Here is a 15579-nt window from a genome sequence, read left to right as displayed (position 1 = left end):
CACAACTCCAGCCTTCAGCCGTGCATCATCATCATCAGCCTTTGCTCTATTCACAGATGGATGAAGGCCTCCTCGATCCGTCGTGACGTGCCAATCCATCTAACATCTGCACACGAGTCGATTTCACCGTTCCATCTCCGCGGGTCACGTGATCCTCACGCACGTTTCCTCCGTGATCCTCACGCACGTTTCCTCCGTTGGCTGCACACTCCGTCGTCCGTCGCGACTGATGGTCACTCAACCCCTCCAGCGACACTCGCGCCTGCCGGACCCCACTCACGCCTCCCACGAACTCTCCAATCCGCGCGCGTTCTCTCGACTCCACGTGCCCCTCTTTCTGTCTCCGCAATTCCGGGGCGTGCGCCGCTCCACAGCCCCTTTTTTTCGTACGCACCGTTCAGCGTTTGTTCCATGTTATTATCCATCACTGTCCTTGATGCACGTGTCGCAGCAGGCGCCGCGCACGGGTTACAACCCTTGGCACTGTGTGGCTCTTCATTGCGAGGTTCAGCCTTGGGCTTCACTCGGGGAAGTGAACTTCTGGGCGTCTCGTCCAAAAGCGCTCTTGCCGGCTCTCGGCTGCCTCTCTATTGCATCATCTTCATCCACGCGAACTCAACACACACCAGGGTGGTGGTGGACTCTACCGATAAATATCAAATACATTATTTGGCGATGCTGCTGCTGCTGCGTTGGCAGGGCTGCACAAGCAACGCTAATAACGAAAACGCTCAAACTCAACACAATCGTCAGTAACACTGCTTTGAGAGGGAAAAAAAAATATTTAATAGGACACGTTTCAGGAAATGGTCCTTCTTCATAGTGTTGAGTTGCTTACAAAAAATGAATAGCATATTCCAAAGGATGATGTCACGGTGATGAACTATGATGGCCATTTGAAGTCGTGTGCTGATTGGAATCAGCATTTTGATCGTAAAACGGGCGACGTCGCCTCAAGAGGGCAAAGGCAAAAGTAGCAAACAAACAAAGGTCAATAATATATGTCTGGATGACGTCGCTTCACTCGAAGAGAAAGAGGGATTGCGTTGAATGAAATGCGAGTCTAAACCGCGGAGGGGAGGCCCCGACCACTCTGAAAGGACGCGGAGAACACCGCAATATCCACGCGAGCGCACAGAAGCAAACCGATTGCGAAGATAACCGCTCGCTGCTATTTTGAACCCTACATTTTTCGGGTCACACGCGGTCACATTTCCGCGACATTTTGAAAACAACAACAAACCTCCCTCCCCCCCCCCCGCCCCCACACGCAATCTAGTTTGAAAACAATCTGATCGATTTCGGTTGTTTGTCTTCTGAAAATGATTACGCAGTGAGGGCCGAGCGTCGGACGGACGGAGGGAAGGGAGAGCCGAGCGGTTTGATGGAGGAGATACGGGGCAGCTCTGACGCAACACGCGGAGACGGCCGAGCGTGGGTCTCGGAGACAGAATCGCTGACAATGCCCTGCCGCTCGGGCGGTGGACGAGTACAATGAAGGCAGCGTCTCGCATCGGGTGGGGACCGACGATCTTACTGAGCGATAGCGCGACCTGTTCGGCACCTCCTGTTCGGCTTCGTGGGAAACCAAGCGCTGACCAGCGACACAAAATAGCAGTGTTGACGTACCGCACTATTACCCGGTTTCATAATCACCCATCGCGCGCAAATCTATCGACCGCTGAATGAAGGCCTCTCCCCAAGTCGCCGCCATCTCTCGCGATCTCGCGACGCAACAATCCCTCGGAGCTCACAGAAAAAACACACGAGCACATTTCACCGCTCCATCTCCGTGGTGGACGCGTGCTCTGCGGCGTGATTCCACCTGCCGCTTCGTCATTAGCCTCAACCACGGGCCATCGTCTCTTTCGAGCCACAACGTGCCCTGCGTCATTGGGGGGTGGCGAGGCGTGACGCATGACATCTCCAATTTACGGCATCTGGGGGGTGGCATGACCCGGATAGGGCGACTCCTTTCAGCGCCGGATTTTTTCGTCTCAAAGTTCTGGGCAACCCGTTGATCGATGTGACCGATTGTCTATAGGGCAAAGTCCCTAATAGCAACGCAACTTTACACTACAGTTTTGTTCATATTTGGATCCTCTTGATCAGGTATGGAGTCCTAGCCTTTCAGAGAGCTGATGCATTGACGAGTTCAGCTTTAGTCGGAAATTGTTAAGGATTAGCCCACGTTGTCCTCAACGTATTTACTCGGAAAAATTATAAGGATGTCTGTCGGCAGGGTTCCCCTGGACGGGAGTAGGAGACATGCTTCTGGACCGACGCGAACATTTTGTCCGTTCCATTCGATTTTTTAGTTAAAGTATTTGGTGCTTATTGGAATTTAGTGAAAAAAAACTAGAATTCTAGTCGCTGCACCGACCGACCCAAGCACGCTACCCGGTCCCTGCGGGCGGACGCCTCCCATCTTTGCGTGTGCCACCAACCCCTGAGCCAGATCACAGACGGTGACGTCGCCATAGGCAATAACAATCAAAATAATCACGGCCATGATGATGATTCGTCCCGGCCCGGGCGCGCACAATGCACACAAAGTAAAAAAAAAATATCGAAATAAGCGCACTGCGCTCAATCGTTCCGTGTCGGGCGCTTCCCATTGTAATTGCCAATTAGCCACGCTCCGGATAAACGCGCCCGCCCCGTTGCCTGGCAAAGGCGGACGGCGCTTTTCGAGCGCTCGTATTAATAACGGGCACATCTGGACACCATCATCATCATCATCACACGCACACAAAAGGGTCGCTTACAGCCACATGTGCGCGCGCGCTTGCGCATCGCGTGATGTTTGCGCCGCCCCGCAGCAGACGAGCGCCACTATCCCGATTCGCGGATTGTGGCGACCTTTGTGGTGTCGTCGCCTGGCCGTTACCGTGACCCACCGCCAGGAGCGGCGGCGAGTTGCAGGGTCTGGTGAATGACGGAATTCGTGGATGCACTCGGCACACCGGGACTAACTCTGCTGTTGCCACCGTTGGGCTGTGTACTCAGGGAAAGCCTCGCCGAGTCCCGTGACTCTTTTATTTTTTCAAGAGGGTCCTGCCCAAGTGTTCACAGTGGAGGCGGGGGGCGATGGTTGCTGTGTGTATTCCCATTTGAGTAACTCGACGGGGTATTTTTTCAAATTTGGACCATGACGCCGGCAACACGCTGGCCTAGTCTTGCGACTGATGTCTCGGAATCTTGAACGTCCGATTGGCACATTTCTACGGCAATAGCGCATGCGGTATTCATCAGGGCAGCCGCTAGATTCGAACCGTAAAATTCTAGAACGAGCAGCGAATGCACGGCCGTGAGTCCACGTTGCCACCCCATATTGAACACATTTAGAGTACCAATTCATTAGATAAAAAAACCTGATCACATTGACCATTAACATTATCTTATATTGTCATCAACAGCCATAATCAATCCACTTCTGGGTGAAGGTATCGGAAAACCACTGCCATCTCTCGCGATCCTGATATAATAATACACAACAGCACCTACACACACGCGCCATTCCATCGCTGTCTCCTTTGCTGCCACTCCGTCATTATTCTTGACCATCGGCCAACGTCCCTTTGAGCGACGCGTCCTGCCCAAGTCCACTTAACTTATCCCTCATTCAGAATGATCCCTCGACATTGCATTGTGTACTGGTCCATGCGTTCCACGTTGTTTCTCAGCATATTTCCACGCATGCGTCTTTGCTAGCTTTTCTCATGCTATTTTTACTTGCGTTTCATCTTTATCCCAGTGTCATCGTTGGCAGAGTGAAAATGTTCCCTTCAGGCTTAATGATGTGCTGCTTTCCATGATCAGATTCAGTTTCCCTACTCTTGCTCATCTGTGTAATTAATCATTTTAGTCCATGGTTCAGAGAAGAAGTCGGTACCACCTAAGGTAGCAAAACTATAGTACTCATTTATTTACATGACTTATAAAGTCAATCACTTGATAACCCCACTCATTTAAAATGGTCATCACGTAATTCACTGTTAGTGGCCACGTAAAGAAATTGGAACCCCAAAAGCCATGCTAATGAGGGGGGCTGGTCGATGTGGAGTGACGTCACGAGCGTTAAAGACAGACATTCCTGGGTGATTATAGTAGGTATATATGTGGGTGTGTATATATGAATGTGTATATCTGGGGGAGCGATAGTGTAGTGGTTAGGGCGCTGCGCTATGAACCCGGTGGGCCGAGTTCGATTCCCACTCACGGCCAACACCAGTTACAATTATCTCACTCAGTCGTGGGGCACCCCTAGGTCGACTCAGCCTCCGAGTACTTGGTGTGGTCTGTAAACATCGCCATTAAGGAGACAAAGGCGTCTGGGCGTGGTTGCTGGCCACCCATCCTCACGTGTGTCGAGCCGGCCTTCATAGATGCTCGCAAACAGCACTTGCCCCAACAGTATGTTTAGGATATACGGAAAATCTGCCGATTTTTGTGTATTAATCACAATAATCTAAAGCTCAACTTTGCAGATCTATTTGTGAAGTTATTCCACTATATCCTGCAATTCATCCTCATTGGCAGCTGTGTGATTATAAACTAATGGGCACTATCCTGGTGGCTTTTCCTTCTTACGAGTTATTCTGATGAGCAACAACGTGATCAAAACACTCGACTAACTCCCAGGTCACTACTTCAAATTGCTGCTGGGGGCCAACTCAGCCCGTCATTACTCTGCGAGTGAAAAATGAAAACCGCTTTGTGGTAAAAGAGCAGGTGACGTCCTGGACTGGGTCCTTGACATCATCGTCCAGAATTCTTACCACCCCGGCCGTAAAGGTGACGAGCACATGTAAAGTAACCATACACGCAACGCTCGACGACCAGACGGCCAAAAGTGCATACGTGACCATAGGATTGGTCCTCCCATCATGCCTTTCAAGATCACGTGATATCACCCAACATTATATATGTAACGCACAGGCTGGCTTTAGACCATTGTCCCGTCAAAACGGGATGAGTTTCATTATTGTTAGGTATCATCAGCACAGTAGAGCAATCATTACCTACAACTCCCTTGTGAAGAGGGACTCCCTGATCACTGTGTGGAGCTTGGCACTGCCTCCAAAGGAAAACCAGCAAAATATTTGGAGACTTGAGTAGACTGTATTAATATGGGCAAACGCATTACAAAATTAAAACAGGCCATGTAAAATCTGTGTAAAACAATACCGAGACAAAACGTTTTTAACCCCAACACGGCATGGCCACAGGACCCCCATGTCATCATCATGTTGGAGACCACACGCAAGAGCAGGAATATTGCAATTTGCACGTGGCTCCACGCAAAGTTCACTTGTGACGGTGGCAGGGGGTGGTCGGGCCACAGAGCTGTCGGCGTGCGAGCCACTAGTATTTTAAGCCGAGTGCACAAGCTATAAACAGTTCCAAATTAAAAGCACCGTGTAACATTGTCCGCGTTATTGAATTGGAAAATATTAGAAACCACTCCTCATTTTGCACTATTTATTGCAGGAATGTTTTTCCTTCTTCTTCTTCTTCTTCAAAATGAACATTTTGCAAACGACCGCACGAAGTTTGCACTCGCAATATATTTCATTGTATAACCGCAACCACATTTCTCAAATGCCGGTCCTCGCTCCTACCCACGTCACCAACATTTCAAGGCGACCAATCTACACGTGGGTGCATTGTCATCACGACGACTTTCCCGGCAGTTTTTCTGTACGCATTCTATTCGCGCACGAGATCGCAGAAACTGTGATGGATGGCAACGCGTGGAGCCCTCCGTACAGCAGTAGATAGACCATGACCGACGATGTTGATGAACGCAAGTAACGCAAGCGTGCTCGCACTTTCACGCTCTGGCCCCACGCAACACCCACAAATCCTCATTAAAACCATGCCTCAGCACTGCTATCCGCTGCTGGTTACATGGCTCACATCGTGCCCCCATTCTTCAAAGCTGAGCAGCCCTTGATTTACTGAGAGTATATATTTGGGCCGATGAAGGTGCACATGGCTGCAGTTTACAAAGGGGCCCGTTTGGTCATGGGGAATATTACATTATAGAGGGGGGGAGGGCAGTACTTTGGCCGTGACCAAAACACATTCTTGGCTGTCGCAAACGGGCGCAGGGCAGCCCGTTTATCTTCAATTAAATGTGTAGTCGTTGTACTTAACAGCGGAATATCTGCCTTCTAATAGACATAGCAGTGGCCAAAACGTCTGACCTACAAATACAGCGCTGCGAACCCAAATGACACACAGACCATTATCTACATATTCACCGTCACAATTGGTACTCGTAATCAAGGTTCGACTCCCAAAAAGACGAATTTAAAATGCGGCTAATGGTCTTCCGCCAAAAGTGGGTCACTTGGGCACTCTTTCAACGTACAAATCAAGCCTGAAGTCAAAACGTTGATTTAAATTAGCCGAAAATCCCGTTCAGTGGGGCCACGGTTTCACTGTGTTCCCTTGCAAAATAATGAAACGCAATGCGTTCGCTCTCATATGGCAATACACTTGCCCATTCATATGATTTTCCCAAAGTAAGTGTTCGGCCAAGGCTAACCTTTGCAAATAAAAACGGCGTGAAATTTTTTGCATTCTGTTTGGCTGTTGCAACAGATGATGGCAATACTTCCACGGCGTGCATGGGTTTAGATGCACTGCACATGATGCATTCCGTATTATTTCGTACACCTCCGAGCAAAGGCCAGCGTCTTAACTTTGCATTGGAGCGCCCTCTGCTGCTTCGAGTGCGAGCGAGTGAAAGCGCCATGTGGGTTGCACACGAAGTCAGGGGCCATCCATTCAGTGCGTACGCATGGAGGGAGGAAAGGGGGGTTAACCAAAATGCATACGCTTGCGTATGGGGGGGGGGGGGTCTACTGACAATGTACGTACGCATAAGAAACAGAGGGGGGGGGTGAAGTCTCGGTAATAATTTGTCTACATTGGCCTTCAAATGAGTTAGATGGTCCGGCGGTGGACTGGTTGCTTAAACACGTTAATATTTTTGGTGTCAGGTTTTGTGCCAGGTAAAAGGGTAAAACCTATTCCTACACATTAATATTATTAATCCTTGATCTTTTCGGCCGTTCTGTAGGATTCGGGGGGGGGGGGGGGGTGCGTCAAGCGTACGTACGCAGGTGGGTGGGGGGGGGTGTAAAAAGTACGTGTACGTACAGGGAGGGGGGGAGGGGTAAAGTTGGCAGATTTTTGCATACCTACTAAATGGATGGCCACTGGCGAGTCGGTTCAATTCAAACCCGCGCTCACACCCAAGCCCGCTGTTACCCAGACTGCTCCCGACCTGATCAAAACCAGACATTATTTGGCGATGCTGCCAACGCAGCGGTGTAGAAAGCGCGAACGAACAAAAACGCAACGCATTCGTCAACAACACTGTTTCCTTAAAAGGAACGGCATGAAGCAGGTGACGTTTCGTACAATGGCCCTTCTTCAAAGGACAAATAAGAGGCTAGACAGATACGAGTGAAAACAAATGGGTAATAGTTGAGCTTTTGACTTAAAACTTTCGCGACTGCAGGAATTCATATTGTATGGTTCTTTCGGTAAAGTTACGTAGATAGAAAAAATAATCACAATAATAAAATGATGAAAATGAAGTGAATAAAAAATAATAAAAATATCACGACGTTTCGATCGCATGATGACGACCGCTTGTGTTGCGATCGAAACGTCGTGATATTTTCATTATTTTTTATTCACTGTATTTTCATCTTCATTCTTTTATTGTTATTATTTTTCTACGTGACTTTACCGAAAGATCCATATAATATAATAGCTGAGACTTTACTATATACCATGGGGTATGAAAAGAATTAAACTTTTTTTTTTCTTCCAAAACTGGACCTTGTTGACACAAGATAAAAGGCCCGGCCCAAGTCCAGTCTCTGAAGAGATCGCCAGTTGCCATGTCCAGTTGAACTTCTCTGTCTCCGATTTGATTTATTTTAGTTTGTCCTTCCCGCGCACCTCCGATTAGCACAGTTGGCTATGTACGGTGCGCAAAAGAAGTTCAACATACATTACAAAGCCGAGGTGCTATCCATATCGAATGCGAATTGCCAACAGAACGTACTAATACATAAAAGGTATCGAGGCATTTATTTGCATTTTAAAGCCTATTAAAAGTCGTTTTATTACAAACAAGCCAATGGCTATACACTCTTCTATATCAGCGTCAAAAGACATTGATACAACACTGCCGCCAGTCTGGTCAGCTCAAGGGGTAACCCCTGGCACTTGACTTGTTCAGGAACATGAAAAGGGATGGAGCTTCGTGGGTGGCGAGTGGATCAGAGTTAGGGGGACATGTGACAAGAGTGACCAGGATGTTGATGGAGGTAACGCTACACCTCTATCAAGCACAGAGTCGGAACTACCGAGTCCAAAAATTCTGGCCTCCAACCAAGGGTAATCCAAGTAGTGCGTGAGTGGTGTAACACGCCAGTAGAGCGGCTGTGTGGGAAGGCTGTTGAATTCAACAAAACTAAATGGGTTGTAAGACAGACATGTGAGTGCCTGCGTATCTGTGGAGCCTAAATGTGGGTTCTTCCATTAACTAGCTTCTTCCCACACATACCCAAAAGAATAATTATCCCAACATCCCATATATATTTTAATTGGCCAGGCTTAGCCACTGTAGTATAGTTTCAAATTAAATAATAGCTATGGAGCGAACTACTAAATTAGTAGGGTAATATTGTTATGGCAAAGCCTTCAGAGGTAGTTCAGGAGTGTTATTTTCCACGTTCATTCCCCAATATAAATCTGACAAGAGCTCTGCCGATTGCAGTGAAATTTAAGAGACACTTTCATATAACTTGCAAGTTCAACTGATAGCCAGGTCACATAACAAAAATCAGGAGTCAGCTCAGCCAATCACCTCCATGGGTAAACAACAAGACTACCACTTACGGGAAATCATCAACGGTTACCCTATGGGGAGAGAGGCCTCCACCCGAGCCTTGTTGAATTCCCACCGATGGCTCAAGGCAGCAGCCCACAGATATGAGCACAGCCCACTGTCATGTGAGCAGCGACGCACTTTGTATGGACAATATGTAGACGACACAAGTCAAAACACACGAGCGTGCGTGTATATAAAAAAAATACGCAGGAAAACTTGGCGCCGTTGGACCTGGAACGCGCGAGCTACAACCCCGCGTCACCGTCTCGCTCACCCTCGGCGAGACCGCGCGTCCCCCCCCCGCCACGGAGAGACACCAGGTCGGCGAGCATGTGCCGCGGCACCTCGGAGCCACGCACGCGCAGCGCGTAGCACGCGTCCTCGCACTTGGACAGGCTCTGGCGCAGCACGTGCAGTTTGCGCGACAGCTCGTAGGGCCCCAGGTTGCCCAGGAAGCAGAAGCCGTCGTACACCTCCCGCAAGAAGCGGCACAGACGGAAGGGGGTGTCTGGGTCCGGCTCGCAGCCACCGCTGCCGCCACCGCCGCCGCCACCGCCCCCGCCGCCAACACTTGCGATGCACAGGCGCATTAGCTCGCCTGTCAGGTCGGCCACACCCAGGATGTAATCGGTCAATGTGATTTCCAGGCTCACGGATGGCTGGTGGTGAAGAAACATAAGGCGAGGGGTGGGAGTCGGGGAGAGAGAAGGTAAACACACGCTTGTATAACTATCCGATGTTTTCGTGCTTGAAAGTTAACCGGAACTGTTAAAATGGAAGACGCCAACTCGCCCTGTCAAAAAATTCAGTGTCCCCACACTCAAAGGTGCATTGAGTACTGATAAACTCCATTGGCGGTCTTCAGCCAGGATTAGAAAATCCACATTGCTATGGAGGGGACCAGCCTTCCATTCGAAATTACTGTTCACATCCCACAAAGTGGTGTTATTGACTGTGGAAGGAAGATTGTTCGAGTTAGCCCTTAACTGGAATTACAACTCATGAGTTTCCAATGGCGAGTGAGGTACTCTGTCCATGCCACTCTGACAGATCAACAACCCTGCAAATAACAAAGAACACCTGCACTGAATGGTGGATATGCAATTTCCCGCACGTCCGATTGGGATGGTTGGCTACGTATGGTGCGAAAGAAGTTCAATATACATACATACATACACTATATTACGTTCATTTCAGATAAAAAAAATTATAAAATGATGTGCGTGACACTGTATGGGAAAGGACGGAGTGTAGAGGCAAAAGAGAGGGGACAGCCAAATGTAGGAAAGCTCATGAAGCATTTCAAATGGTGTGATGGGCCCACGGTCTGCCCCGAAGTGGACCAAGGGTGGAAGCAGCACCTCGCCCGGGAACACCAGCTGCTGGTTGACCTCCTCCCGGGTGATGAGCGTCTGTGTGCTCAGGAAGTGACGAAATGACACCGCCTCCACGTACTCCTGCAGGCCTGTGAGTGAACAAGATGATCCATCTCAAGAGATTTCCCAAGTAAAATATTTTAAAGGCAAGGTAACAGAGGCAGGTAGGCATTATTATGTTGCTCTTAAAAGGCTTCATAACCTGAGTGCAGTTATAGGCCACACCGAAGCTTAATTATTCACACTGAGCATAGCCTCTGAGTGCACAAACAGAAACACTTGTGTGGGCTAGGTGGTGAACTTCATTTGGCCGTGCCCACATAAAATGGCTAGGTAAGCATGTGTTTGTTAAACAGGCAGAGTGAACCACTTAACAGGTCTGCATAGCTGGCTTTATTTATTTTAAATGTTAGAGACAACCTAGGATAACTAATGATTGACTTCATCATTAGACCTCCTTTGCCAGTACCAAAATGTAATAATAGGGTTTTTCCCCTTTTTTCTGGCAACAAAACTGAAACCTTTTTTACAAGGATTCATGTCTGCATTAACCACAATAGCTGCAGTCAAAATGCAAATTGGGTCGAGGCTCAAAAGAAAGCCGTCCCTTGGTGTGGACCAATCAGTTTCAAGGACAATGCATATATTATCATAGTATGTTTTTTGTTTGCATTTTGACTGCAGGTATTGTGGTTAATGCAGACATGAATCCTTGTAAAAAAGGTTTCAGTTTTGTTGCCAGAAAAAAAGGGGAAAAACCCGATTATTATATAATGATTAACTATTTATTTTACCAGGTAAGCCCGATGAGCTTTAAGCTCTTTTTCAGAAGCAACCTGGCCACAAATGATTGCTCAATCAAGTGGCTTATCACGTGGAAATTTATAGCAGGTAAATAATATAAACTGTAAAACTGGTGAGGACCTATGATGTTGCGTCTGGGTTATTCCACAGTGAGTTGAGTGGCCCTGATATTTGTAGTGGATTAGTTATGAAAATAAAATGCTTTGTTGTGAGATTAGATGCTACTTAATGTGTTGTACTGTACTGCTATACTTTCACATCTATGCTCCCTACTTGACCAGCATAGTGAAGTATGATGAAATAACTCCAACAACCCGTATGGTGTGGAGAGGCTCTCGTCCAGTGGCGTGACAAAAAGGACTGCACATGTTCACGGATGAATGCACGTCTAAGTGGTACCAGTGTAAGAGTACAACGACCCGGAGGACACAGGGAGGGTACCTGCTGTGAAGGCTCTCAGATACTGGTACATGTTCTCTCCCTGCAGCTCCAAAGCGATGCTGCGCACCTTTTGCCGCACGGCGCTCAGCTTCGATTCCGACTCAAGCAGCAGATCCTCCAGCCTCGCCCCGCTGCACAGGTCCCACGCGCACACACAAAAGACGCCACAGCATCCACGAACCTTTCATTCACTGTGACACATAACGCCAACAGGCATTGGACCAGCGTGAAGTATGGTCGAGCTCCCCACGACCGACACGGAAGTGGGAGGCCCTCACCCAGCAGTGGTTTGGCAAAGGGCGGTTTTTACTGTGCGGGCGAGTGCGAGCGGTGTAGCCGGGAGAGCCACCGCGGCCGGCTACGTCGCCCATCCGGGGGATGGGACTGGCCTGACAGTGGCGCGGTGCAGCAGGAAGATGGTACGCTTGCTCTCGATGGTGACGTCGCGGCTCAGCCTCACCAGCCGCTCGTACTTGTCGTGCCGCGCGTCCAGCTCCAGCTGGAATCCTACGCAAATGCCAGCCGTGACCCACATCTGCAACGCCTTCATCTGGCCGCTGACAGCGAAACTTGCTTCACTGCGCACTTCATCACAATGAATGATCAAATTGCTCTATCGTGTAACCGCACAGCTAAGTGTCCCGGCCTGTCCGAGTTTGTCGTTTCGGCAATGAGAGAACGTCTTATGACACAGTGGTGTGCTATAGTTTTTAACACATCAATATACTGATGCACGAGGAAGTTCCTGGAAGTCGCTTGTAATTGTTTTGCTTCGTAAACAAAGAATCAACCCCTCATCAAAACAACACGTCGTGTTGTTTATGCAAGTTAATTAAATCCACAAACCTAGTTAACTTTCAGGGACTCCTTTAGCAGTGCTTAGAAACTGAATCAGTCTCTATGCGGTGTTTTTTTGTTCTGCTACCTGTCCTGATACAGCAGCGGACACTCCACGTTCCCATGATGGGAACCAGTATCTTCACAACATATTTCACTTGATCAAAGCTGAATGAATTAATAGTTTACAAACAGGGAGCTAAACCTTTCCTAACTGTGCATAATTGATAAACACCGCACAACAATTAAAGTAAAACAAATGCACCGGGGCAATGGGTCGAATTTACAGAATAATCGTTGCCCTCAACAATACCCGTTTATTTTTTCAGTAACAAGAGGTGGGTTTTGACAACCATAGAGCCAGCGAGGTAGGTGCACACATCACCCCTTTACCTTTGAACGATGCCAAGAGTGGCGACACGCAGAGCAGCTCATCCTTCCCCGCCTGCCTCATCTGTACGTCGCGCTCGCCCATCCTGACTGCATCCACGCCGTGACATTTTGGGCAATCGGGAGAATCCAACAAGGGACGGGTTCGACAGTCAACAACAAAGACCCCCTACCAACGTAACATGGGAAGTCCAATGACAACCGCTGGTCCAGTTAAGAGCACTCGTAAGAATAGGTTGTACCCTTTCTGGCAATGCGTGTCTCTCTCTCCCAGTGGTCGTGTGGATTTTACTCCGGGTCCTCCGCTTTCTCCCTCCACATGTCAACATCATGCGTTTAAGGGTTATTTGGCTACTTCTTTAAATATTTCACATGATGATAAGCCACTTCGTTGAGCTATCATTTGTGGGGCCAGGTTGCTTCTGAAAAAAACATTTATATAGCAGCTCAGTGAGCCTTACCTGGTACAATAAAACAAATGCTTGCTTCGTACGGAAATGTTGCGATAACAGCCCCGGAGTTTGACAAAAATAGGAATAGGTTTTACCCTTTGTGGCAATAAAACGGGTGTTAAGATGTTAAAACACCAAACTGCCACCTCCTGCAAGAAATCGTGTCTGCATTAACCACATATTATGAGCACGCATGCTCACCACAAGTGAAACCTCTTCTTATAGTTTGATCTACTGGCAAGGGAGGTCTCATGATGAGGGCACTCAGTGTCACGGACGACCGCTGCTGCCGAGATCTTTTGAGTCGACGAGGCAGTCGTCTCGCAGTCAGCAGTCCGTTAAATGCCCCCCCTGCCCCTCATTGTCTTCATCGATAAGTCACTGCGTAACAAAAAAAATAATTGTTTTTGTTCCTGGGTAGTGTTATATTCATAATTGCTTCTGTCTCAAAAGTACAGAAAATGGCTATTATGCCCCACAAACTCTGCTTTTGTGACCAGGACACAAAAGCAAAGTTAATAATTATCCACTCCATTAATAACACCGTGTAACAAATTCATTATGTTTTTGTTCCTGAGTAGTAAGTGTTATTTTCAAAGTTGCTCATGCCTCAAAAGTACAGAAAATGGCTTTTATTCCCCACAAACTTTGCTTTTGCTACCAGCACAGTAACATTTAGAAATGTACCTATTTTCAATGAGAACACGTGGTGTGTGCATTTGTGTCATTCATCCCTTCACGTAAAGTTCCTGGTCACAAAAGCAAAGTTCGTGGAGGGGGGATAATAACAGCCCGTGTCTGTACTTTTGAGGCATGAGCAATTAGAAAATAACGCTTACGACCCAGCAAACAAAACATCGTGTTACACAGCGCAATGCGCGCACGGACACCGTCTTCGATGCCTTTGGTCACGGCTGATTCCCCTCCACTCGCCTCCTCCACCATCGCCTTCTTCACCAACAAGCCACGGTCAATCGGTCTACCCCCCACCACCACCACCACAAAGAGCACGGGGAGGCCTTACATCCAGCAGTGGATCGATTGGCGCTCACTTTACGGGGTGGGAAAGGCAGCCGTCCGTGTGGCACTTGGCCGCTGTGCACACTGGCGACACCGCGACAAACAAACCCCCCACGCATCATAGTTTCATAGTCAGTTCCATTTACTTGGTATGGCCCTGTGAGCCATTCGGCTCTTGAATCGTCGGGTGCAACCGCGGACAAACAAAAAAACGCGAACAAGAAAAAAATCTTCAAGTGACTGTGTGTGACTTTGTGCAAACAGAAAATCCAGGGGGGGAAAAAAAACAGCAAAATATTCCTGAAAAAAAGCACCGTACACCGCCAACGCTGTGTGCAACACATCCCAAGTGGGATGCAAGTCAAACAAAAACAACAACAGCCACAGGACAACTAAGATTAAGGCCATCAGTCTAACTCCGTACTACTACAATAAACAAAAACATGGCCAAACAAAAAAAACGCAGCCCTGAAACGGTGGTGGTGGCGAGTTCCACATTCCTATGGCCGAGGGGAACAGAGTCACGTTGCCTCGACTGTCGTTGAGCGTCTCAAGTGTGGTGGTGGTGGCGGCGAAACACCCAGTGACGATTATCTGAACCGGTCCTGGGCCTCCCCTAGGTCGACTCAGCCTCAAATGAGTGCCCCGGTGCGGTGTGTAGTAAAAACATCGCCACTGGGGGAGACAAAGGCGGCCGGGCGTGGTGTTGGCCACCCCACCCCGTCGCGTGCCGTGCCGGCCTTCATAGGTGCTGCTCGCTAACAGCACTTGCCCCTACAGTGTGTTCAGGCTACACGGGGGATCTTTGTCGTTGTTGTGTTTGTCAGCACCGTCGTACCCGTGTACTTGAAGCCGGCAACGTCCTCGTGTTGTGCAGCGCTTGATTCTCGCGCGGTGACCGCACGCAGTCGCACACCACCTATATAATAACAACAACAACGGGACGATGTTGAGAACGTCGGCAGTGATGATAATGAACGACGTTTGTGTTACATCGACGGGACGTTGTTCTGCTTGCGCGGGCCCAACTCGATGCACGAGGGTTAGCAGCCAATGGGAACGCGCGACAGTGGCCGCGTGGATGGGGGGGGGGGGGCCTGCTGCGGAGGTACGCGCCACCCTATTGGCTACCTCTTATTTTAGAATTTATTGAAACATTTTTTTCAGGCAATTGCAGTTATAGCACGAGAACATTAACTTCGTCTTTGTTTTCATAACCGTATTTATACAAAATATAAATTAATCTTTTTTTTTGTGACTTGCTAAAATGTTTGAAGTCTGATTGGGCAATAGGGCACGCGGTTTATTTCATGCAGCAATTCGATTACAAAGTCCC

General features: G+C 48.5%; 1 protein-coding gene across 1 annotated transcript; it reads right to left on the bottom strand.

Moving 5' to 3' along the window:
* Positions 1–5104: 5104 nt before the first annotated feature.
* TSNAX (translin associated factor X) lies at positions 5105–15323 on the bottom strand. The gene is made up of 6 exons (XM_032948173.2): positions 15082–15323; positions 12775–12861; positions 11934–12051; positions 11545–11675; positions 10285–10388; positions 5105–9582 (listed from the first exon to the last, which is right to left on the bottom strand). Exons 2-6 carry the CDS (start codon positions 12854–12856, stop codon positions 9169–9171), a joined length of 849 nt encoding a protein of 282 aa, XP_032804064.2. The 5' UTR covers positions 12857–12861; positions 15082–15323; the 3' UTR covers positions 5105–9168.
* Between the last annotated feature and the right edge of the window lie 256 nt (positions 15324–15579).

This window comes from Petromyzon marinus, chromosome 6, assembly GCF_048934315.1.
Source record: "Petromyzon marinus isolate PM22_M1 ecotype Great Lakes invasive population chromosome 6, UKy_Petmar_22M1.pri1.0, whole genome shotgun sequence".
Lineage (NCBI taxonomy): Eukaryota > Metazoa > Chordata > Hyperoartia > Petromyzontiformes > Petromyzontidae > Petromyzon > Petromyzon marinus.
This window is presented reverse-complemented; position numbering and strand designations above follow the sequence as displayed.